This window comes from Hyalella azteca, unplaced genomic scaffold, assembly GCF_000764305.2.
Source record: "Hyalella azteca isolate HAZT.00-mixed unplaced genomic scaffold, Hazt_2.0.2 contig6610, whole genome shotgun sequence".
NCBI classification, from domain to species: Eukaryota; Metazoa; Arthropoda; class Malacostraca; order Amphipoda; family Hyalellidae; genus Hyalella; species Hyalella azteca.
The window spans coordinates 298,212-324,994 of NW_025936767.1; the positions used below are offsets into that span (position 1 = coordinate 298,212).

Below are 26,783 nucleotides of genomic sequence, written 5' to 3' on the forward strand. Positions count from 1 at the left end.
ATGCACTGACATTAATTGCAACAGAGTAAAGGGAAAGGAACGGGAAATTCGTTTGCATCGCAGTCATTTCAATGAATTGTCTTGTAGTGAATTGCTCGTTGCTGTTCAATTAATGATCAATGCACCTGATGAAATACGAAATCAGTTACAGTTGTCGTCCGAAATTGGTCGAGATTTATGTCGGTGAAGAAGGAATTTGAAATGCGGAACGATTGCTGATAGCCTACAATTTTTACATTGAAATATACTCAGAATTCGAAACTTAAAATCTTCGAAAAGCAAACTTATATCGCTGTCGATCAAAATATTATGATTGTGTCGCTCAAAATATTTTCAAATTTTTGAAATATGGTTCGATGTAACCTTTAACTTAAAACAGAAATCATTATTTTTCCCCGAAGCTTAAATTTCCCTATCTCCAAAAATCCCTAAAAATCCTTCATAGCTCACTGCTTGCTTGTGACATTTGTTGCGCACTGAACGTTCGGGAAAATAGTGCAGGTAGCGAGAAAAACGGAAAACATAGTCAAAAATGGTGGGTTTTGCTTGATTAAGAATAATATCTAATAATATATTTGTTCCCCATCTCATTTCTTCCATATTTGTTCAATCAACTGACGAACACTTTATTTTTATTTTTTATTTTTTGCCTCACGTTGTATTTTACAAAACTAAATTTTTGAGCTAGATTCTCACATGGCTTGACGAATTCGAAAAGAATTAATAAGCCAAAACTCTTCTTCAATACAAACTCATTTCCACAGAAGCTTGAATCATTTCGACATTTTGTAAAAATTCTGTTTTCTTTCCTTATTAATTAAAATAATTGAAAACGACAAATCATTGTACACATTTAAGAAGCTGAAATCGAAAACTTTCAAAACTTACATCTAATTGCTGTGAAATTTTACTCTTCTTGATTTTCTGCCATTTATTATATAATGACTATTTTCATTTGTATTTTTCCACATTAAGTATATTAAAATAGGTGCAGGTGTGTTTAGTAAGTCATTTGTTTGACTTATCTAGATATGCTAAGTGAGTCGTTTCAGCTTCTATATTCTTCATCAATTAATTTAAATATTGACATCAAGCAGGAATATTTCTAAAATTTATCGTCAGCATCTATTATGACAATTAAAATATTCATAGTTCGATTTTGATAGTTTAAATGATAGTCATTCGTGTTAAAATTATTAATAATTACTGAGGTCGCTTTGAGGGAAATTAAATGTCAGAATTGATTACGATTTACGTTTTAAAATTATGAAGTTCAGTTTATAATTTAAAAATCAAGTTTTCGAACGAATACGCTCATTTTTTCAGATTGATGCACGAAAAACCTTAATTTTCTTTCATGCTTTTGAACTCGCTGCATCAATCTCAATGCGGCTGAAACGGCCAAAGTCTATGAACACCTAAGAGTATGTAAGTCTATGTTTGCCCGCGAAACAGAACACATTAGATTGTTTGGAAGACAGCGCAAACTTCAGAAGGCCTAAGGAGTAAATTAGGTTTGAAATTCAAAGCTCACAATTGCACTGGACTGGTATCAGCTCCAGCTCTTGAAACAAAAACGTGAAAATTAATTCGGAGTCTGGTTTCGAAAAATGGTTTTGACTGCTGCAGAGGCCAGCTGCCTTGCAAATTCCTCGAGTATTTCATGCCAACAAGAACAGACACATGTTTCGTGGCGCTATTCCTAGACAAGCAAATAAAGTTAGTGTTTCTGCATAGAGTCCATAACTGCGTCAGTAGGAAATATTAACCTTCAATAATATTTTTGGTGCTGGTTTGGTGCTCAATGTAAAGTGAAGGCCCAATGTGTATTGCCCAAGCGAATTTTATTCACTTCTGTTTTTTTTAAACATCTTAGTCATGAAGTTTTCTTGATAATCCCTATATAAGGTCGAGTGTTCTAAAGAACAGCGCAATTTGGTCCAAGGATTTTCATAGCATTAATATTCTGACGAACAAAATAAAGTACCTCTCGTATACCTGCTTCATCTAGCGCATGAACTGGTCAAAAAATATTCTATCCAAAAAATTCTAAATTCATGTTTTTTGAAAGCCCTACTTTCATGCAGAACAATACTGCTCGCCAGTCCGTCTTTCATGCTGGACATTTCTGCTTGCCAGTTTTACTTTTATGCTAGTAAATACTGCCGGTTAGTCTTACTTTCACGCTGGACAATACTGCTCGTCAAAAGGCAAAGTTTATTGCAACTTATTTGACAGAACAAGTCGTCTATATAATGGATTCTCTGAACTTGCATCCGCTGAAGCCCTCAGGGCACCGCAGACTCGCGGAAGAACTTTGATGGACAGAAATTCAAAAAGTTACAGAGAAAATAATACTCAAAGCGTAGCTTTAAAATAGCGTAAACGCGATTGTTTGCGGTAAATGTTATTTTTCATTATAAAACTTAATACTTAAACTTATATAAAACTCATATAATAATATATATGATCATATATATCATATAATATATATGAGAACTATATAGAACTTAATACTCTTAATACAACTCTCATAAATAAAATTAAATTTTACCTTACTTATTCTAGCATACAATTTAATCATTTATATGTTCTTATTTAAAACCTAAATTAATCTTCAAAACGAGAAAGAATGGTGGACGAAAATAAACACGCTGCTCAGAAACAATGTAAACTATTCAATCGTGAAGTCGAATCTATGAGCCGTGCAATTTAATGCCTGCAGAATCCGGGACTAGGTTTAGGAAACCGTTAAATGGGATTGATCGCGTAAATAATTATGAATAGTGAATAAGCTAGAGAAAAGGCTAGGAAAGCTGAGGTTTGAAGAATATGCGTGATTTATGCATCACGTTTATCTTTAGAGTTCACGCTCAAAAATGGTACATCAATGTACTGAAAATCAGTAGGCGAAGTGTAGGAGGCTGGACAGGAGGATAGGTGATTGCCATCCGATGGTGATATATGCTGAGTTTTTTTTAGCATATATCACCGATGGTGATATATGCTGAACAACCGTTAAAAGTCTTTAGGTTACGTATTTACCTGCATTAGGTGAAATTTTCACCTGCTTAAGGTAAATTTTTCACCTCCATTGGGCGGTAATGAGAGCTCTCCGTGTAGCATCGTTACATGACCAGGCTCGGCAAGCATGGTAATGGCTGCTCGGGTTGAAAATCTTGAGGTTAGTTTACCTGTAGATATTCAAATTTTCACCTGTATGAGGTAAAATTTCAACTACATTAGGTGAAATTTTCACCTGCTTAACGTGAAGTTTTCATCTGTAGAAGGTGATATACAGGGTGTTTCAGAATTAAGTAACCCTTTTAATTTGTTAATACATAAAAAACTAAGAACGTTATGAAGTTGAAACTTGTTTTATTTAAAAGAAGAACATTTTCATGGTAATATTGTATAATAGTTACGTCATTATCCTGTATAGCTTGCTAAATTAGGGCATTTAAAAGATATTATATTTAAAAACTAGGATACAATATTACCATAAAAATGTTCTTCTTTTAAATAAAACACGTTTCAACTTCATAACGTTCTTAGTTTTTTATTTATTAACAAATTAAAAGGGTTACTTAATTCTGAAACACCCTGTATATACTATATTGGCATCATTGTATATACAATATTATTATCATTGTTAATATTTTATTGTTATCATTGCCAATACAACGTTTCTAGCATTGTTATTACAATATTGCCCTAATTGGCAATACTATATTTTGATCATTGTTAATAATATGTCGTATACATAGGAACTTTTATATTCAAAGTCGATCAGGCAAGGCCATTTCATTCTAGACGCAGGCCGCATCGCTAGAAGTTAGCGAATTTTTATTCAATTTACGGATTTCATAGTAGTTGTGAAATCCTTTTCGAAGGATGTAACGAGATTCCAGTTTAGGCTGGTAAAATTCACTGTATTTATGCTGGTAAAAATTTTGTTTCTTTCGGATGTAATCTGTAGAAGTAACGCGGTTGAATATAGGTTTTGTTTTAATTGAGGGAATAGCAATGATAAATGACTGATATATATAATTTAAAATGTTCAGTTTTAATTAGAGTAACAAAATTGTATTACCGTCGATATATATAGATAAATCATTGAATTACCAGGAAGCTGCTGCGCGGTGAAAGAGACTATAATAGTGAATATTATTTCTCTAATCTAATAATTCTCTGTACTACAATCAAGTTTGGGACTATAACGAAATAGGTATGTAAATATCTTCTTGGACATTATAGAGTGAAATAAAAATGAGAAATAAACGGGGAGTATATATTCGCTAGGTATTAGAGAAATAATCATAATAAAATGGCCCGCATCTTATACAGAGATTCGTCTTTTTCAGCTTATGTAAGTGTACAACGATGAGCTATTCATCAATATTATTTATCAGCTATTCATCAGAGTTTTATTTGTTGCCTTTTTTTATTATTCCCTGAATAATTTTCATATTGCTGTAAAGTGTATTGTACAGTATAATTTAAACACGAGTGGTTAATGACCAGAGAAATCATTGATTTAAATTTTCAGGATCGAACAATATTCTTCAGTGGACGTTGAATGATAAAAAAACATTCGAAACGTCGTTAATAAATTAAATTACTTCCTTGAACCTGATTTTTTATCATCCAACGTCCACTGAAGAATATTGTTCGATTCTGAAAATTTAAATCAATGATTTCTCTGGTCATTAACCACTCGTGTTTAAATAAGCTTATTCTGCTATCTTATAGTAATTTGTACAGTATATTGTGTACGCCGCTCTTTATTTCCGTACTGGTTTCAAGGGATCACAAGATGACCTAGTTTTAAACTGATTTACGCATAAATTTATAATTATGAATCCCCAGACGTGCAATTAACGACTTAATTTTCAATTCCTATTATGCGGAAGCCGATTTTTTACCTTGAGTAAAGAGCTCTAATAAATAGCAGGCTTTTCAGCTACACTTTTTCTAACTTGAAAAATGGGAGGTAAGAAAAATTTCTGACAACGCTCATTAAAGTAAAATCAGAATATATTGTTGTTGGTAATCATATTGGTTTATATTCATAATTTCAAGAATTTCGCATGACTCAAGTTTGAAAATATTTCCTCGTACCGTGATTTTTAGCGCATTTTCTCATTTATGGAAAAAATGCACTATTGTGCTCGCCTTGTCCGCCCGTCTGTCCGTCCGTCCGTGACCTCAAGTTTTCGTCGACGAGAAAATGCGCTCTCTGTCACTCACTGCAGTGAGTACTGAGTTATATTTGTTTTAAATCTCGGCATATCAAAATAAATGTAAAACGTACATGAATTCATGATAGACATAAGATCGAATTTCTTTGAATATGTGTCAGAAACTTAATGCTTTGATCAGTTGGATGTGACTTAAATCTTATATGCAGGGCCAAATTAAGACCGTGACGTGACCGCGGACGCAAAAATGTCGATTCGGTGTCGTGCCTGAGAATCAGTTTGCCGTGAATTAGATGATCGCTCGCGAAATTATGCCTGATTTGAATTTTGATTGCCTCGACGATGAAGTTTGAAGGCCCATAATCTCAGGAAAATGATCGGTTCGTTGAAAAATTCTATCATAATCGTGTATAACTTTTTCCATAGCATATAAGCTGGTGAACCCATTTCTTGATTAAAGGGAATGATGGTATTATATGATATACTTTATACTTTTTATTATTTCTGAAGAATAAATTTGTTCTGGGGATGACAGCTGAAATTTATTATTCTGTTCGAATCTTGTTTAAAACACGATGTAAATTGTTTTTCTCTGAATATAAATTATATTTTAAGTTTGCCTCACTGGCTTGATATAATTAAGAAAATAAATAATTCATATTTCTTAGATGAACTATAACATAATAATTCATATAAGAATAATAGACAGGAAATAATTCAGAGTTGAATCATTTCAAAGAGATCTCAAAAATAAGTGATAAGAGCAATATAGCTTTAGTCAAGCAAATACACATTCCCAATCTAATGAATCTGTATGCCCAAATACTTCGATGGAAATCAGCCACTTGAAAACGAGAGCCGCTCTCACATTTCATGATAATTTCGTGAAACGAAACAATTTATGCGATGATTTGAACGAATGGAATGTTAAATTGACATTCATAATTGTAACGCTTTCTCGTTCGTGTAACGTAACGCTACTATGATAAATTCCGATAGAAATTTGAATGAATCCATATTCCAACTGGTCATAAAGAAGATTGCCTCGAACTCGAACTGATTTACATATTGCCTTGTTTACAGTTCAAATAGCCGTCGGAGTTGGCTGATACAGCGTAATAAATTTCCGTTTCACATATGATGAAGCTAACGAGCTTATCAACATCACTTTGCTGCAGTAAATTGACTGCGAATTAACTGAAAAAAGCTTGACGAATTAATATCTTTTTATAAACGCGCATTAACGACCAGCGCCATCATCAGTTTGAAATGTTTTGATATTTCGAACTGACTCTGAACCAGGTCTCGAAAACATATTTATTAGGAATGTTGAGATTTCATTTTGCATTTTAATGCAATAACACTTGAGTGTAACTGGGAAAAACGCATATGCCATGAAACTTGAATTTATAAGTAAGTACATTTTTTTGATCGAATCCGAAATATTTATCCGATCATCGGAGTAGATCTAATGTCCCGCGGATCGTCCCCCCAACCTTTAGCTCATAACTGTGTTGATAATTTATTAGGCGCTCATTAGGGGATATTCGGTAACATTTTTTCGGGGTTGATCGGAAATTGGTGGGAATTTTTCTGATCCACGATCGGTCCTAATTTTGCCTTTGAAGGTATCACAAAAATGCCTGTCAATCTGTAGTCAGAAATGAGAATATTCTAGATAAAAACTGATACGATCCTTCGGTAGTCAGAAATGCGACGATTCGTACTTAAAAAATATTTGCCGTGCTATGCAATAAATTGTGATGGTATTTGTTCAGTAATTTCGCTCGACCATGCAGCGGAAAAACCTACATCCGGAATAAAAATTTTGTTTCAGAGTTTCATAGCTATTTTGTTTTCATGTTGTATTAGACAGCGTTCGCTTCAGAATGCGGACCACCCATCGTAAACTCAGGGATTGACGGACAGAATAGCGGCCCGTGTTTTCCTTGGTCGGTGCATTTTATCTTAAGAACTTTCCGATATTTTGGGAGGCCTGAAATACGGCATACAAGCAGCGTTGCCTTGACTTCCAGTCAAGAAAAATTGTGTGGCGAGGCAAACAGGGCGTTTAATATTCATTGGAAATCATAAAAGGAATTAAATGCACCCCATTGTCTCATCCCCACTTGCTGTTTCTTTTCGCATCTAACTTTAATATTTGATGTTATGCAGAAACGAAATTTTCATTATTATCTTTTCATGAATTTCTTAGCTAATTTTTATCATAAAAATAGAAACAGATTAGAGTGAAACCGTGAATTTTAAATAGTCCCACGCACGTGAATTATTTATGTACGAGTTATGTCTTAGGAGTCTATCTCATAGGACGGATTTTTCTTAAAATGAAAAAGACACTTTTACTTCTCGCTATTTACTTATTAGCTGAAATATATAATTATTATAATGATTACTCTGAGTTAGTTTATTTAAATAAAGAATATTTCAATTTGTTTGATATTCCAGATAGATTGACTGCAGAACTTGTTTGTTCACTGTTGATACAAGACCTCTCATTGCACAAAAAATCACAAATTGCTTTTCCACGCACAATTTCATACATCATTCATACTAAAGTTTCTACCCTCACCTCTTCCTATAAGGCAGGTTTTCCTACACCCTCGCCCTCTAATTCAGACTCAGTCTGAATACTAAGTAGTTATACATTCCGCAGTTCTAAATTTTCAAAGGAATAATGAATACGAAATATAATATTCAAAGCACGTTTTCTGTACATAATTTGGTTGAGCGCAGCTTAGCCTTGTTAAATTACAGAGAGCGTTTGCTCAAAAGACCAAATCTATCGTCCGTAAGGCCAGTCTAGTCAAGAAAAGTACAAGAATCGGCGACAGGCCTATCCAGACCTATTTATTTAATGCCGAAGATACTATACTATACTATACTGAAAGACAAGCCTTCTTTTCTCATTAGGCAGTGAAAATTAGTGAGAAAAAATATCTATAACGTTATTACACTGTTAGAAAAATTACCGTTAACGGTATTACAGGCGTTTCAGTGGCCGGTCGGCACGTGAAAAGAAACACTTTATCACCGTTTTTATTTTAATTTAACACTAAAAATCCGTAAAACATCTGATAATAACGGCGAAACAGTTTATTCTCACGGGGCGACCGGCCACTAGAACGCCGGTGGGACCGTTTTTTCACCGTTTTTTCTAACAGTGTATTTTGGCTGATGCACAGCTGCTCACCGTAAATGGATACCGTCTACATGGACGGCTATCATAGGCCGAAAGCCCAGTGAACTTTTAATGGGAATTTCAAATCAGCAAGCCCGGTAACTTTGTATTAAAAATCTGCATCATGATAAAAAGTTTATGCTTCAGGGAAAAGTTCATAAATATTATTCAGTGTTCATAATGTGGACGTTGCCAACTTATTTTGAAGGATTTTTAGGGGCACGATTGCGACCAATGTGATTGATTTAGCTGGATTAAAATATTGAATAAAATATTTATTCCCAACTTTAGACCGCGAAATACTGAACTATTTATTCTGTGTATTGATAATGCGACAATAAATTATCTAACTCCTAGTTTAGCTTATTTCTTTATTTTGATGGGAGATACTGAACTAATTATTTTCTTAGTTTAATCGTGGGACATTATACAATATATTTCTTTTTTTTTTAATAGCGTTATACAGAAATATCTTTCCATGGTTTTGATGGCGAGACTCAAAATTTTCTTCTATTTCCTATTAAAATACCGAGACAAAAAACCATCTACTTTCTAATTTTGATAGCGAGACACTATATAATTTTCTATTTTCTAGTTTTAATAAAAAGGCAATACAGAGTATATTTCCAAATTATGTTATCTTAGCACTGAACATCTTTCAAAACTTCCTTGTCTAGACAGCGAAACACAACACAATCACTATTTACCTCAAACGATTTATACTCACTTCAAAAAATACAATAATATTTGCCTTAAACAGGTCCCGTGGGAGTCATGTCGGCATTTATAACTCATTCATTAATTTAGTTTACATATGTCACAAGTTTTTTCCACCAGTAGGATTACCATGAAATGTGCTATTTTAAGAAATTTTGTAAGTATTAATAGATTAATGTCATTGTCTATTAATGAAATACAAATACAGAATTCGTGCTTTTTTTAATTTTTAATTGTTGTGCACATAACGCAACTAATTTATTATTTTTTTAAATTGTAATGGCTAACACCTCTGAATTCCGTATTTGTCTGAGCAGTGCAATTTGTTTCTGTGACTGTTGTTTGTGACTGAGTAGTGTGACTGTTTGTTTTGACTAGATTTTTCGACAATTTTCGCTGACGTTTAAGTCAATCAAGAGGAAAGATTTGATGTTGAAATGCTAAAAAATGTCTCTAAATTTAGCTTTGCTAAACTTCACCCGAGACTTCAAGCTCATAAAATTTCTACTGATAAACAAATTTAAACTCAGCAAGAATTATTTGGATTGACATGCAAGATTCTCCATTATCGCAGGAAAACTTTAAACAATCATAAATCACATCAGGCATTAGGGTACAATTAATATAATAATGAAAACTATCTCAGTTCTTAGATCTTTCAATTTTAACTTGGAATTTTTAAATATAAATTAAATATGTCATGGTCACGGTCATCCGACGTCGCTGCCAGCTATTGAAATAACAAAAGGTTCAACTTTATTTATTTTTAAATAAATAAATAAGTTTTTTTCAACTTTATTTATTTAAAGAACCGCGCGAATAAAGGCCGGGCCAATTGCTAATCAATAACTGAAGCTTGTCTTGATCCATACAAAAATTTATAAAGTCATACTCCTTCCACCTAGAAGGTACAATTGAACACATTCTCAAGTATTTGATGGAATTTGTATACAATAAACGTGCAATCAATCGGCTACAGAACACTAGGTCGTAAATAAATATTGTCTTCTGAACAATTATTCTCCTTATTCTCCTCAAATACAGGGGCTACAATAAAAATATTACTCGGTACTCACTGCAGTGAGTGACAGAGAGCGCATTTTCTCAAAATCGACAAAAACGTGAAGTCACAGACAAACGGACGGACGGACGGATAGACGGACGGGCACAATAGGGAATTTTTTTCGTAAATGAGAAAATGCGCTAAAAATTAACACAGCTTACCCTCCCTCGATGAAACGGTTTTGCGTACGAAAAACAAGGTACATACAATAGTAATGGACCAGATAAAATTGGAAGGCTCCGCCTTTAAGGACATCAACTAACAACTTTCTTTGTTAAAGTGAGGCGCGTCACCGATGTAGCTATAGGCGCCCAATCAAGTAACAATGACTAACGTTACACAGTCAAACAAATGGGGAAGAAGTCAAACAAATGGGGAACAAGTCAAACAAATGGGGAAGAAGTCAAACAAATGGAGAACAAGTCAAACAAATGGAGAAGGATTCAAACAAAAGGGGAAGTGCGTCAAGATGTAATTTTTAGGGTCGGAAGAAAGGAAGACTTGTAAATAGAAATACAAATTCCTACAATGTAGTAGAAGAACACATGTCGCATATGATTGAAATATTGATGCCGAATATGTTACCCTCTTTGATGAAATATGATGCTGCCTATTCCACGAAAAAAATTCACATTTTCCGTGTCTATTCAACACTGAATGAAACGAAATATTCGAAAGTGCCTGTGACAGTAGTCAAATTAAGACGAAACTCATGTTTCATTGCAGAATTATTCATTGTCTAAAGACACCACGTAAAATTTAATCAACCAGTTTAATGAATTTTCTTGCTTTCATATCCTCGATTCTCTACCTTGAATTCCTTGTATACATGGTTTCTCCATTTACTGGACTTATTTATGCAAACGAAGTCAATTAAAGTAATTGATATCGAGCAATTAACTTTTGTATTGCTCTTTCAGCGCTGGACAATGAGACAATGAAATTCAAAAGTTTCGACCTGAGGTCTGAAATAGGCGATTGACGCAATAGTTCGAGCTGGTTTGATAGTAGAAATAAACATAGCACTTTTAGCGCATTTTTTCATTTAGGGAAACAAGGCGCTATTGTGCTCGCCATGTCCGTCCGTCCGTCTGTCCGCCTGTCAATCTGTCCGTCTGTCTGCCCGTCTGTCTGTCTGTCCGTCTGTCTGTCCGTCTGTCTGTCCGTCTGTCTGTCCATCTGTCCGTCTGTCTGTCCGTCTGTCTGTCCGTCTGTCTGTCCGTCTGTCTGTCCGTCTGTCCGTCTGTCTGTCCGTCCGTGACTTCACGTTTTCGTCGACGAGAAAATGCGCTCTCTGTCACTCACTGCAGTGAGTACTGTGTTACTTTTTTTATTCTAAATTCATCCATATAATCCATAAAATATTCATAACGGGAAGTTTTTACATCCCCGGAATTTCAATTCCTTCGTTTTAATAGTTTTTTCATACTTCAGACTGGCAATCAGTCTGTAGTAAATTTGTCAAAAATTCTGGATGAGTATTCATTTGGCGATGTGTTACATTAGTCTACATTATGATACAAATTATTATTTGAACAAAATTTTGTCTTTTACGGAGTGCAGCAAATGCAAAGAAATAAAATATGAACAAGACGCTTCTATTGCCAAGAATCGGTGGGAATTGCCCTATTATCGGTGCAAGGAAGAGCGCTGAACTATTTGTGCATCGTGGCCATATCCTGGTTCGAATTTTTTTACTCAGATTTCATAGCATCTAAAATTAATTTCTATCCAAATATTTATTATTAGTATGAAATAAAAACTAAGAATTAACACTCCGACAAGGAATTTAAGTTTCAGTACATTTTTCAAATTATTATCATCATTATTATCATCATTATTATCATTCATTATCAATATTATCATCAGGTAAATTAATCACATTTCTCAGTTGCTTATGGTCATTGTTCCGTTATAACGGAAAGTGACGATCTGAGCTCAAATAAGTGATTTCGCAATAAAGAAGATGCACCTGACATGAGCGATCGAGTGGAGGAGCGTATGACACACCACCTACTCACACGGCCCCCAGCGTGCTACTGACGCTAAAAGTGTCATGCAAACGCCGCAGAGTTTTGGCCGAATTTTGTTCAATTTAGTCGAGGTTTCCACTGAGCTGGAAGCGCGTAACTATGGTAGTTTGTAAAAAAATTGCTGTTTACTTTTTTTAAAATCAAGGCTTCTGAATACAAATTATTTTCAGACAATTTTTTACCTAATTAGCATGAACCAAACGAAATGTGTCAAAATTTTTGGATGAGTTAAAGGCAGTAGAAAAATATAACTCAGTACTCACTGCAGTGAGTGACAGAGAGCGCATTTTCTCGTCGACGAAAACGTGGTCACGGACGGACGGACGGACAGACAGACGGACAGACATGACGAGCACAATAGCGCCTTTTTTCCATAAATGAGATAATGCGCTACAACTTCTTGTTGATTACAAAGCTTTCCCTACATATGCTCCGAAATTTAACAAGTTCAAAATGCGAAGTCATCGAGTCATTTCCACGTATATCTGCTGATGTTGAATATTGCAGATCCAATGCTTAATATTGTCCAACAGACAATAAATAGGAGCTCAACTGGGATCTCTACACTTTCGGAGCTAAATACCTTAAAAAATAACAATAATTGGACATATATTTCAACTTAAATTCCTTGCATAAGTGTTACAGCTTAGTTTTATTTCATGCTAGTAATGAATATTTGGATAGAAATTAATTTTAGATGCAGTAAAATCTGGGTTAAAAATTTTAAACCAGGACGTGGCCACGATGCAAAAGTAGTTGAGCGCACGTCTTTGCACCGACAATATCTCGCTGTTACTTGGCAATTGAAGCGTCTTGTTCATATCTTATTTCTGAAGCTGCACATTGCTATTCAGGTTGGAATTGCATGTACGTAAAAAGACTAAGTAGTACACTTAGATAGAATAATATCCGGGCCTAATTTAGGTTAAAATTACACTGTAAATATTTGATACAGTATTACGCATGGACCTCGCTCGGTTTCCATATATTAATTGTGGTCGTTAAATAAAAATTGATATAAGAATAGCATAATTGGACAAATTTGGTCTTAACCATTGTGGAAGTTTAATCAAAATTTCCTGCAAAGTGTATAATTATAATGATGAGAGACAGAGAAAAAATCCGTCTGATCATTTTGTTCAGAAATCATATTTGAAAAAATCAAACATTTTAGCGCTATACTTCAAGATTTCTTTGCAATTGATGTAAGTACAAAATTTATCAGCTAAGAATGCATGATTTTAAGTTTCGAATTTATGAAGCCCATTATCATTATGGGCGGTTTCTTGTCGAATGAGTATTTTTCACTTAGTTTCCGGATATTAAAAATTGCAGAGAAAGTTATCAGGCTTTTGAGAAAGGTACTACCCTAGTGAAAATGAAACGAAAATCAATGTTCATTAATAAATAACTGTGATCGAATGAAGTAAGTTCGGTCCACATCAATAAATTCTTTGGACATATTGCGTTAATATATAAATGTCTATCCCGAAAGTTTTCTTTTCTTTCAAAGAAAGTTTTCTATAGGCTCCAAATGTTTGATGCTGTACTCCTACACTTTCAGCTATCATGTTCATTATTTTAGGTCTGACACCAAACATTCTTTCTCAGTAAATAAAATTTAAAAATTTAAAATGAAATGTCAAATTTATATAGTGGATATAATAAATCAGGTATGTAGACTAGACACTGTAATGGACCAATACGCATTGTATTTTAATTTCATTTTTAATATAATTTTAATTAATTATATATTCCAAGAATTTTATGTTCTGTTTCGATTATGGCAAAGGTTTTTCGAGCCCACTTTCTGTGAACGTCCAACCTGTGCTACTATACCTAAATGTGTCTTCAAATCGATCAAGCACCGGCTATTTTATCACTTGAGCCCAGCCGACACAGATTTTATTCAAATTTAAATAGCGAGAGTGAACTCATACCCAGCCATACGTAATGAATAATTATTCATTTAAATAACGAGAGGGAACTCATGAATAATTCATTACTCATACGTAATGAATTATTCTTCATGATATTTTGTCCTCATTTAAAGTTTATTTATTGAATAATTCGCGTGCATTCAGTTCCTGATTGTTAACCTTTTTCTAATTTAAACATTTCGACGAATTATTGAACGAATTTTGAGTTATTGCTATCAAGGCAACGTGTTGTGCCGATTTCCCGTAATAGCGTGATAATTATGAAAGTTGTTCACTCAAAAGGCTTTTTTTCTGAAGCTTATCTTTCAGTTGATATTTTTTTGAATTTCTCTGAAAATTGTTCATAATTTTGTTGAAATTTTAATTCGTCTATATCATGCAATAAATATACTGGAGAACAATTTTTAAGGCGTGTGAGAATTTTAATTTTTCTACGAATTTCAACCAATTTTTATTAGGAACGACTCATGAAATTCAGAGTAAACATCAACCTCTATAATTTATCTTAATCTCCTCTGCGCGCGACGTACATTTGCGCATCACGCTCGTAATAACGCCTAATGCAATATTATCTAGCAGTAAATAAGTTAAAATGTATGAATTCTAAGACCCGGCTGTAAATTTCGGGCTGAAAGTAAGCTTTGATGTTCGTTTTTCTTATTTCCGAAAAAGATTCGATCAAAAACAAAATATTGACGGCATGCTTAATAGATTTTAAGTAAAACTAGTATAATTAGCCCATACAACATCGACTTCGCGAGCAGTTTCTCATTTGATATAATTTAAAAATTTATCTATGCCAAAAAAAGTTGCACTAGAAATATATAATTTGATGCAGTGCACTTGTGATGAGTAAATACGCAATTATTAGGCGGCAAAATAGGGATGTTTGCAATTATATCTTACTAAAATAACTCTTATAACCATCGCAAAATATCAGACAAGCAAAAAAATTAGCATTATGATAAAGAGGACTTGTTACTGTATTATTTACGTAGATAGGAAATTTCCTTTCATGCTTTAAAATTTGATGCCGAATGCAATTAATGAACAATCAATGCCTTTGAATTCTATAACTGAGCAAATGATCAAAACCAACATTGTCTGTATATTGTGCATCACAATATTTCGCTGCGTTATTGACATCACAATATGGCGCCACAATATTGGCACCACAATATGGCGCCACAACTTTGGCACCACAATATGGCGCCACAACTTTGGCACCACAATATGGCACCACAGCTTTGACACCACAATATGGCGCCACAACTTTGACACCACGATATGGCGCCACAACATTGACACCATATGGCGCCACAACATTGGCACCACAATATGGCGCCACAATATGGCACCACAAATATTAGCGGGCCAACTTTCAGACGCGCTTGGAACGCTTTGCGTTCTTGTTTGTATTCCTCCGCCGCATTTCTCTAAAAGCGGCAGAAGATTCAAATGTGCTCACAGTTCTATCTATCTTCGGAAGTAGAGAAAGCTAATCGTAAACCTAATTCAAGCCTTACCATGTTCGCTTCAAATTTCAGTATTGAATCTGCCAAAAATAACTTGTGCTGTCCCGAAATTTATGAGTATTTAGTCATTTTAGTTATTTACTCTGTCGTGTCTCGTGATTCACTCCAATATCTAAATATAAAAAAATATATAAGGCCTTAAAATATTCCTTAAATTTTTATGGTGCCACATATTGTTACAGCAAATCTCAAAGAAAAATATTCAACTATTTTACAATAAAAGTAGTTACTTGACTTAGGAAATACAAATTTTAATTGCTGAATTTGATCGAATTTTTACTTAACGTACTGACCATTACATAGATGCGGAAATACTTTAATTGATTTCGATGGGCAAGGGTAACTGTATCAAATAAATGCAAACAGATCATGATGAAATTACTGTCACATCATTCATATCTAATAATTATTTTTGCATTTCACCATTCATTTTCATTATGTGTGTCAATTTGTCAGCAACCCCACCTTACAAGTGGCCATACAAGTCACCATACAAGTCGCCATACAAGTCGCCATACAAGACGCCATACAAGTCCCCTTACAAGTCCCCTTACAAGTCGTCATACAAGTCGCCATACAAGTTGCCACAATAGTCGCCACATATAAGTCATCATATAAGTCGCCATTCAAGTCGCCATACAAGACACCATACAAGTCCCCTTACAAGTCACCTTACAAGTCGCCATACAAGTCGCCAAACAAGTCGCCATACAAGTCGCCATACAAGTCACCTTACAAGTCACCTTACAAGTCACCTTACAAGTCGCCATACAAGTCGCCAAACAAGTCGCCATACAAGTCGCCATACAAGTCCCCTTACAAGTCACCTTACAAGTCGCCATACAAGTCGCCAAACAAGTCGCCATACAAGTCGCCATACAAGTCACCTTACAAGTCACCTTACAAGTCGCCATACAAGTCGCCAAACAAGTCGCCATACAAGTCGCCATACAAGTTGCCATACAAGTCCCCTTACAAGTCGCCATACAAGTCGCCATACAAGTCGCCATACAAGTCGCCATACAAGTCACCTTACAAGTCGCCATACAAGTCGCCATACAAGTCGCCATACAAGTCGCCATACAAGTCGTCATACAAGTCGCCATACAAGTCGCCATACAAGTCCCCTTACAAGTCCCCTTACACGTCGTCATACAAGTCGCCATACAAGTCGCCATACAAGTCGCCATACAAGTCACCAGACAAGTCGCCAGACAAGTCGCCAGACAAGTCGCCATACAAGTCACCTTACAAGTCGCCATACAAGTCACCTTACAAGTCGCCATACAAGTCGCCATACAAGTCACCTTACAAGTCGCCATATAAAGTCACTCCATGAACACGATTGATCGGATAATTGATAACTTATTTACGGACTTCTTTGCATAATTTAAAGATCGAACACTCGCACGCAAAAATTGTCATAAACTTCAAATCATCATTTTTTGCAGCTCCAGATTTGTGGTGAATTTTTGCTCAGAACTTGTCAACAAATTTACAGTCTCATTTGCACCGTTTTTAGCGCATTTTTTCATTTGTGGAAAAATGCACTATTGTGCTCGCCATGTCCGTCCGTCCATCTGTATGTCTGTCTGTCTGTCTGTCTGTCCACCTGTCCGTCCGTGACTTCATGATTTCGTCGACGAGAAAATGCGCTCTCTGTCACTCACAGCAGTGAGTACTGAGTTATATTTTTTCTATTTGGTACTAATATTATTCTTTCCATTCCTTCTTCCTGTTTGCTCTTTAAATAAAGCACCGATTAATGACAAATTTTTACATTATTTCCAGTATTTCTGAAGGACCCGGAAATATCGTAGGAAAACAGTGTACATCTAACAAAAAATTCTACGGATTTTAAGCCCAACATTTAACTATACACATGTGAGCTGTTATAGATAAGATATTATTCGGCTCGGAATTCCTCGAGTTCGTAAAAGAACCAAAGCTGTTCAAACACATTTAAAAGTCTTAAAATTTATTATATTAAGATAAAAATATTTAATAGGCTTGTGATTTTTTAATAGCTGATAATCATAATGACTCACAAGTCTGCTCCATGTCGTCAGATCGAGCCTGGGTTGCGGAATAGCGGCCATTGGAGGAATGCGCTCCCACAGTGAATGGGTGTATACTGTGTGACAAATGGGGTGTATGTGAACGGGTATATACTATGAGATAAATGAGGTGTATGTGAACGGGTATATACTATGAGATAAATGGGGTGTATGTGAACGGGTGTATACTGTGTGACAAATGGGGTGTATGTGAACAGGTGTATACTGTGTGATAAATGTAATGTATATGAACGGGTGTATACTGTGTGATAAATGGAATGTATATGAACGGGTGTATACTATGTCATAAATGGGGTGTATATGAACGGGTGTATATACTGTGTGATAAATGTAATGTATATGAACGGGTGTATACTGTGTGATAAATGGAATGTATATGAACGGGTGTATACTATGTCATAAATGGGGTGTATATGAACGGGTGTATATACTGTGTGATAAATGTAATGTATATGAACGGGTGTATACTGTGTGATAAATGGAATGTATATGAACGGGTGTATACTATGTCATAAATGGGGTGTATATGAACGGGTGTATATACTGTGTGATAAATGGAATGTATATGAACGGGTGTATACTTTGTCATAAATGGGGTGTATATGAACGGGTGTATACTGTGGGATAAATGGGGTGTATATGAACGGGTGTATACTGTGTCATAAATGGAGTGTTTATGAACGGGTGTATACTGTGTGATAAATGGGGTGTATATGAACGGGTATATACTGTGTGATAAATGGAGTGTTTATGAACGGGTTTATACTATGTGTTCAATCGTAAATTTATATTTTAGTCTTCAACTAAAACCGTTGTCCTTTTATTATTTGACCTTCAATTTATTCATGCGAAGTTTAATCTGTATGAATTTAGATGCCGAAAATCCTAATCAGGTTTTATGGTGTCTTTTAAGTACGAATTAATATGTGTCACTAATAAGATTTTCTCATGCAGGGAGACATTAGAAGTCTTGATCTGACTCCAACTCTCACACACATTGTTAATAAATTGTTATTGTCTAATAAATTTTCTAAATAGTCATTGTCTAAACATTATCGAAATGAAAGGTTGCAGTGCTATAGTCTTTACTGGCTCCCGTTTGTGTCAAAGTATGAGAAGTGTGATAAACCTAGCGGTTTTTGATGATAGGTTTGAAGTCTTGCGTTACGTACATTGCAACCTGGCCACGTATAAATTACATTATCTGTCCTAGCCTATGCAAGTATACGACGAAAAGCTGTAGCTATTACAAGCATTACATAAATTTTTCAATAACTGTAAAAAATATATATAATAAATAATTATTACAATAAAATATGAATAAAAATAAAAATAAAATCTAAAAAATAATATAATACGTATAAGATAGAAGAATAAAAAATAAACTATATTCAATTTACATTTATTTTTCTTTTCCCTCTCAAAAATATTCGTAGTGGAATCACTTACATATCTTCCTTTCTCCCGTAAATCAAATTCGTTTCGTGATATTCAACTACCGCATTAAGGCTACACAAGACATTATTTCATGAATTTTGTTAATTAATGTAAGAAAAACTGTTCTAATCAACAATTTGGGATCACTTATTATTATTATTCGATCGAATAATTTAAAAATTAAGTATTTCAGGAAATTTTTTTTGTTTGTTTTTTTTAGGAAATATTTTCTCAAGTTAATAACCCTGTAACAATTAAAGCAATGAGTAGGTGCTCATTTTAATTTTTATCTATCAATACCTTTTACATAGAGGTAATTTTGATCATGTTGAATGACTTCGTCGACATTATTGCTTACAAGAATTATGAATGAATTCGAAGACAACGCTGAAATCAAATTAATAATCTTCCATATTTGGGCCAATGTCTGTGTCTCCGTTATATTAAATTTAAATATTAGAACTTATGTTATATGACAACAAAATTGAAAAATAACATCAATGGAAAAGTAATTTAAGTGACAATATTCCAAAAGCTTCCTCTTAAAGAGAAGCTTTAAAAACGTCTCAAAGCTCAATAATGAAATTCCCCTGTAAAAATTTATTAAAAGGTACCGCATTCAGAAGCCTCTAATCGATGTACGATACAAGAATGCCTGAGATGAATCGCTTTTCGCTGTTCAGGCTTGGACATTCACTCCATGTAAGTCATTCATTCTGCCTTCGGAACATGCAGAGACAAATTCACAGTCTGTTCATTGCGCTGTTCCTGTATGAACTATTCCGTCTTTTTATTGTACTGTTCCTGCAAAATATGTATTGATCATATATAATTTGTAGTGACTATATATGATATGTAGTGACTGTTCCGTCTGTTCATTGCGCTGTTCCTGTATGAACTATTTCGTCTTTTTATTGTACTGTTCCTACACAATATGTTTTGATCATATATAATAAGTAGTGACTATATACATATGATATGTAGTGACTGTTCCGTATGTTCATTGTGCTGTTCCTGTATGAACTATTTCGTATTTTTATTGTACTGTTTCTGCATGAACTATGCCGTCTTTTTATTGTACTGTTCTTGCACAATTTGTATTGATCATATATATTATATATGTATTGACTATACATGATATGTAGTGACTGTTACGTCTGTTCATTGTGCTGTTCCTGTATGAACAGCTGCATCGACCTAACCGCGAAAGGCTTACTACAAAATCCAATAGTTCACTGGGCATATTGACTGGTAGCTTTATACATTATGTGGTATCTACAGTCCATTATGCGCCCTCTCTTCTTCTTAGAAACTTTAATGACTTGGAAGTCGGGTATTATGTTTGACGGTCATTTCGGTAATGGTATGTTCAGAATACTTTTTATTCTCTTTATTAAAGGAGTTTAATTTGACAGGCTCGAATAAGTATATGCATCAGTGACGTTCAAATGAATCGACATTAAAATTATTTGAATATCGCCAAATTTTACGCCCTCGTTCAGCCTCGTGCGAAGATACTCGTCTTGGCATAAAAGAAAAAGAAATTTTATTCCATTGACATCTGGAAGATTGTGTTTGTGATCATCCGAGTTTGAAAAAAATTTGTCAAAGACAGAAATTTTCCACTTATGATCAAAGGAATTTTTTCAAAGCAGGATTAATCCACGCGTGTTGTTTTCGTATGGAAATTCGTATTCGAGAATAAAGATAAAGAATACGAAATAATAAAATTTCGTATTCGAGAATTTCGTATGGAAATTCTCGCCAGGCGCAAGAGCGCCCGGTCTCACCACCCTGATGATTTTTGTCTAGCATTGCAATTGCACCATTAGCTTTCATTCGTTACCATTAACGGGATATTACCCATTATTTTATGTTTCGAATAATATTATGCTAAATGCGAACTGCATTTTTCGATGTATGGTATACTCTCTGTGTAAGTGTGTATCTTTTTGTATATATGGGGTGTAGCATAATTGAAAATATACATTAATTTATAAACAATCGTTCAAAGGCCCTTAACTTGACTCAAATAATTTTCAATCGATTGTAACAAAAAAAATTCTATTTTTATACAGAATGAAAAAGCGCCTAAACTGTAACAATATCATTTTCTATTCGACAAGTTGCATTAGAATTATAATTTTTTAGCACTTTCTTATGTCCAACTAATTTTTCTTGGACTTTCATCTCTTTGCTCGGACGTGAAGTAAAGGTTCTAGATTTTGCAACAATATCGCACAGTAAAAAATTGTGTCAACCACAATATACAATTTACGGCATAAGCGCAGCGATCTGTCTCGGCTTCTACGCGAAATTTTAAAATTATTTCTTGTGAGGAATTAATGAGAACGTTTCGCATAATTCAAATTTTTAACATGCGATTAATTGAACAGAAATGAGAGTCACGTGAAAAATTTTACCGCCGTGTTAAGAAAAAATTCTCCGCTCTACGCAGTTCTTCAGTCGGACGCAGGCCATGGCTGAGTGAGGTGGTACCGTGATTGTCTCCGCATCGAGTGGATTTTACCTGTTGAATTAGCACTCAGAAAAGAGTTTCTAAAATTATAATAATTAATTTATAACCACATTGTACTTTGAAGCGTTTAATAAATTTCAAATTTATTCCCACTGACTTTACTATTATATAACGCATTCGATAATCTTACATGCAGCATTTCTTCGGTACAATAAATTGTCAATACGATTTTCCTAGACTACAAAAAACAATTATTTGTTTCATTCAGAATATGGAATGGAAATTTATTTATAAATTATAAACGATAGAATTTGTTCGACAGTCGATATCGTCAGTTTTTATACGCTTGTGTTGTACTGGAAGAAACATAATCGAGTTACGGTATAGTGATTTTACTTGAACTATCACGAGTAATTGACGCATGATTCGAAATTTTATCGTATGAAACAAAAAAAATACATTCAATCAGAATAGAACCATCAGAACATATATTAATTAATCGTACACAAAACATGTTTAGAAATTATGTTACAATACGGCTGTGTCATTCTGACAACAGAATATCCGGCAGAGTAAAAAAATGTTCATTTCTGATGCATGATTTTCAAAGTTAAAATTCTAATTATATTGAAAACGCTCTCGTTCATTAAACAATATTACCTAAATTAGAAAATAACTAGGAAATTTCTACGGGTCAATTAAACGAAAAGCCTTTTATATCTCTCAAGAAATACATTTCTTATAAAGCTGCTGATGTTTCACTGTTATAGCCAACAATACAAACTGTCAAAGTTAGTGTGTCTGAAGTCTTGAGCCCCATATATATAGGGTGGTTAAGGTGCGTTTCCAGAAGACTTATCGTTTCGTGATACTTCCAGGAACTGAAAATTTATTTTTTTGCTTCAAAATAGTGACTCATTGAAAAATTAGGAGAAGGAAGGATTTGACAAAAAATTTAATCTAGCCAATATAAAATTGGTATCTATGAACATAATTTAAAAGGCGCAAATTTTCTTCGTGTATTCGAAACAAGATTCTAATGGGAGTTCAATGGCTTTGTAATATCTGAGTATAACGTGTTTGTTTTTAGTAGCATAGATAAGTTTCATTATTATTGACGGTATTAACGACAGTAGAAAGGACAAGATTCGGGGTGACAGATTCTTAAATGACAGTGGTTATCGAGCCTTGGCTATAATGGGCAAACCTGTTATATATAATATAAGTTTGAAAGTTTGTTTAGCGCCTGTCACCATAAATATATAGGTTTTTTAGCGCATTTTTTCATTTATTGAAAAAATGCCCTATTGTGCTCGTCATATCCGTCTGTCTGTCCGTCCGTCCGTCTGTCCGTGACTTTACGCTTTCGTCGACGACAAAATGCGCTCTCTGTCACTCACTGCAGTGAGTACTGAGCTATATTATTTAGCGCGTATCCACGATGTTTATCGTGTCTGTACAGTTACTCTGTACGAAAAATATGCTTTTCAGCGGTGGAATCACGAGACCTCGTAAAGGGAAGTTTGGATAATTTAATTGTAATGATCATTTCATAGTATGTAAATCTTATTCAAAATTATCGAATTCAGGTTTACACAACCTTAGAAATAACGACTTGACTGAAATTTCGGTGCCAAACTAGTATTTAAACAGGACTTTCTTTAATTAGCGCATTTTAGTTTTCAAAATAGAAATTAGGTTCGGAATGACGGGGTTCTCATATATCAAAGATTATTTGTCTCGGGTAACACCGGGATGATCTGCTAATTATAGCTAAACTTTAATTCCAAAGTTGCAATTTAGTGTGTGAAAGCAACAAGAAGGAAGAAATCCCGGCCGAAGTCTCAGATGTCAGGGGCAGAGGCAGCGCCTGAGGCTTCACATGGACTTCCCCTGGGTGAACCAAGACCATTTTTTAAACCTTACAAACCAAAGTAACGCGCAAACTGTAGCTGTTGTCGTGGTGTCGGACTATAATATTTTCTATCGTAGGTGTTTGGATGTGAGTTCATAAAACACGTGTCAAATTAACGCATTCTACTAGATCCGTAAGGGGCTTTTACAATTTTTTTTAAGTTTGAATTCCATCTTTTTCAGCTCTGTTTCTCCCGGACTTTCTAAACCTTTTCAGAGAAAATATAAAATTTCCAGCAAATTTTATTAATTTTTTGTCAGCTCACGCACCACGTATTTTTTGTGAACTCGTATTCTGCAATTTGTTGTCTTAATATTTTCCTGCGCAACAACAGAGGAGATAAAAAATTCTGAACTTTTTGTCGCAAAGCACTCGAAGTTTGCCATCATTGTTTCTTCTGCCATTGCGCAATTCATGTTAGAGTTTTTTCTCAATTTTAGTTGTCACCTTCAAATGTCACATTCTTCCAGTAATTGGAACCGTGAAAACATTATAGAACACTAAAAAAATGTTTGGATGTGCACAAAAACTTGAAAGGTGCTAGAAAACGTTTTAGATGCCCGTAAGGGTTGTGAGGTCCTCGAAAACGTCGTAATGCGCTCGAACGTGTTGCTAAGTAGGCAAAAATGTAAAAAAATTTCCTTCGATTAGGTGTATAGATTTGAAGAGTTTTAAGACGTGTTAACCTGAGAGGTGCCGACATTTTTAAGACGTGTAGTCTGTTGAGGTGTCCGGACTCGTGCATGTTGTCGTTTGGTGTGTGAGGCGTGTAGTGCAGTAATGAGGTGTCGGAAAGTTCTACGGTTGTGGCTTATTTAGACTTGAAAGCAATTAACTGTTTGTGTCGATAAGGGAACTGTGTTTTGTTCTATAATTGACGTTGCTTCGGGAACGCCGTCCTGACCATCAGTTTTACAGCTCCAATAAATTCAAACGCCTAATGTACAAATTTATTTTACGCATCAACATTGTTGTTAACGGTTTGAAATTTGTTGATAATATAAGATTTTTCATCAATTTTTGCCATTCAATTAGAGGTTGTGGCTGAACAACCCTGTGATAATACCCTTAATTTTTTTCTAATTGGCAATTAGGCTATGACATTCCTTCCTTTGTTTCTTCGCTTGATTTTAAAGGGTTTGTTGCACGACAATTTTTAATTAAATTTGAAATTATTTAACATTTAATTTTGTTCTAGCTAATTTCTTAAACCGTTCGCAAACTGGGAAAACTGTATTAAATATTTGTTTCGTATCATCATAATTATGGCTAATAAAATCTACAGTAAAATAAGAATTTGCACTATCTTTTCACTAAATTTTACATTTAGTGAAAATTTTACATTACATTCTCCAAATTTAAACGAAATTTAGATTAGAATATAAAAATATATTTGACTTGCTGCTTCAATATTTGATGGTAATTGATATATTAATTAATATATGAAATATAAATATTAATATATCAAATAATAAATAAATATTATTAATAAATATATCAAAGTAAATACTGCAAAAATATTAATTACGTTCATTTCTCTTTGCCCGCCTAATGAACCAACGAAAGCAGCGCCATCATATTGAGTGTCTTTAAACTTTCCGTGCTCCTGAATTCGATGTAAAATAATTTAATTTCGAAGTAAACTATAATTTCATAATTCATTGAGACACACGCGTCTCATTACTCCAAAATATTTACAAAAGTTGTATATTTAATTCAGGTAAGAAAATCATTTTTTTAAAGTGCAAGAAGAACTACTTCTGAGCGAAATAAAAAAACTAATTTTTTAGAGCAACACGATATCAAATGTTTTAAATTTCACGAGAAAAAACTGTTTAATTGCGAGAAAATTTTCGAACTACTAAGTTGCATAAAATTAATCACAGTTTTACACAAGTATTCCTGTGATGTTTCGAAAGCATTCAAACCTTTGCATTCGAATGATTAAAAAGAATTTAGACAGCAGGTACGTGTATAGAACAGCAAATAGCACGGCGCTTTTGTTAGTCATTTGGAGGCCTTATTCTGAGAGCTGAGAATAAATATAAAAAATTTGAAATATAAGAATAAGAAAATATAAGAAAAAAATATAAGAATAAGAAAATAAAGTCTCTTTATTCAAGGGTTATATACTAAATAAAGGTTTTGTATCCTTACTACCGTTTATTAGCTTTTAGGAGCCAACACGCAATTGCAGATCCTCATTGGCATCAGCTACTCGTCCTCCGCTTAAATGTTGGGGCGATAACGCCTCTGTGGGAAATGTTTAATGGAACATAGACTTTAAAATGTTAGAATGCGAAAATATTTTCGATTGATCCTTTACTCGGGTTCATCGTCCATATTGGCCATCTATGATCCGCTAATCTCAAAGGGATTGAAATTCAAATCGCTTAGGAGAAAATTTCGATTCAGACCAAGTTTCCAGAATATTCATATTTAAACAATTTTTTCGGTGTAATTTAATATGACTAATTAATGATTGCTTACAACTAAATGAAATTTTAGCTTTTTCAGCTTTTTTACAGCTTTTCAGCCCTACTTTGAAGCATGCAAAAATTAATCTAACCATCCGTAATACATTCATCACTTTGTATATCATAGATAAGCTTGTTAAATATCTATTGATTATTCTAAATAATTAATTTAAGCAATCAAATGTACCAACAGCTGAACTATTCGTCTATATTTCATTAATCCTGATGATTGTGAATCTGTTATTCGAGCCAATATAAATGTTTTAAAAAATTCAATCTTTATTCAAAAATATTACTCAACGTCCCAGATGCCGAGCTATTCTCGCCCTTCATGATTGGATTCATGAGATGAAACTCTGGCAATCTGGAGTTTAAGTAGCAATAAAAAGATGAAATTAAGCTGCGGCGCCCCTTAGATTAAGCGGCAGCTACTTCGTACTTAATGCTACATACTTAACGCCCTTACGCTACTGTAAAACCTGTTATTAATTCACTAGGATATTATTGAGGAATTTAATATTTACATTACAAATGCAATGTTTAATGAAGATCAAAAGTAAACTGAAGTCGCTGGAAAGAATATGAAGGATTTTGCATAATACGAACAAATAAAATGAGATGAATCATTGTATATACTGACTCACTGCATACACTGACTCACTGCATACACTGACTCACTGCATACACTGACTCACTGCATACACTGACT

The 26,783-nt window shown here is 34.2% G+C and overlaps 1 protein-coding gene across 1 annotated transcript; it reads left to right on the forward strand.

Annotated features, from left to right (window-relative positions):
• The first annotated feature begins 13,634 nt into the window (after window positions 1-13,634).
• Window positions 13,635-17,027, forward strand: LOC125178037 (extensin-2-like). The gene is made up of 2 exons (XM_047880929.1): window positions 13,635-13,639; window positions 16,145-17,027. Exons 1-2 carry the CDS (start codon window positions 13,635-13,637, stop codon window positions 17,025-17,027), a joined length of 888 nt encoding a protein of 295 aa, XP_047736885.1.
• Window positions 17,028-26,783: the final 9,756 nt, after the last annotated feature.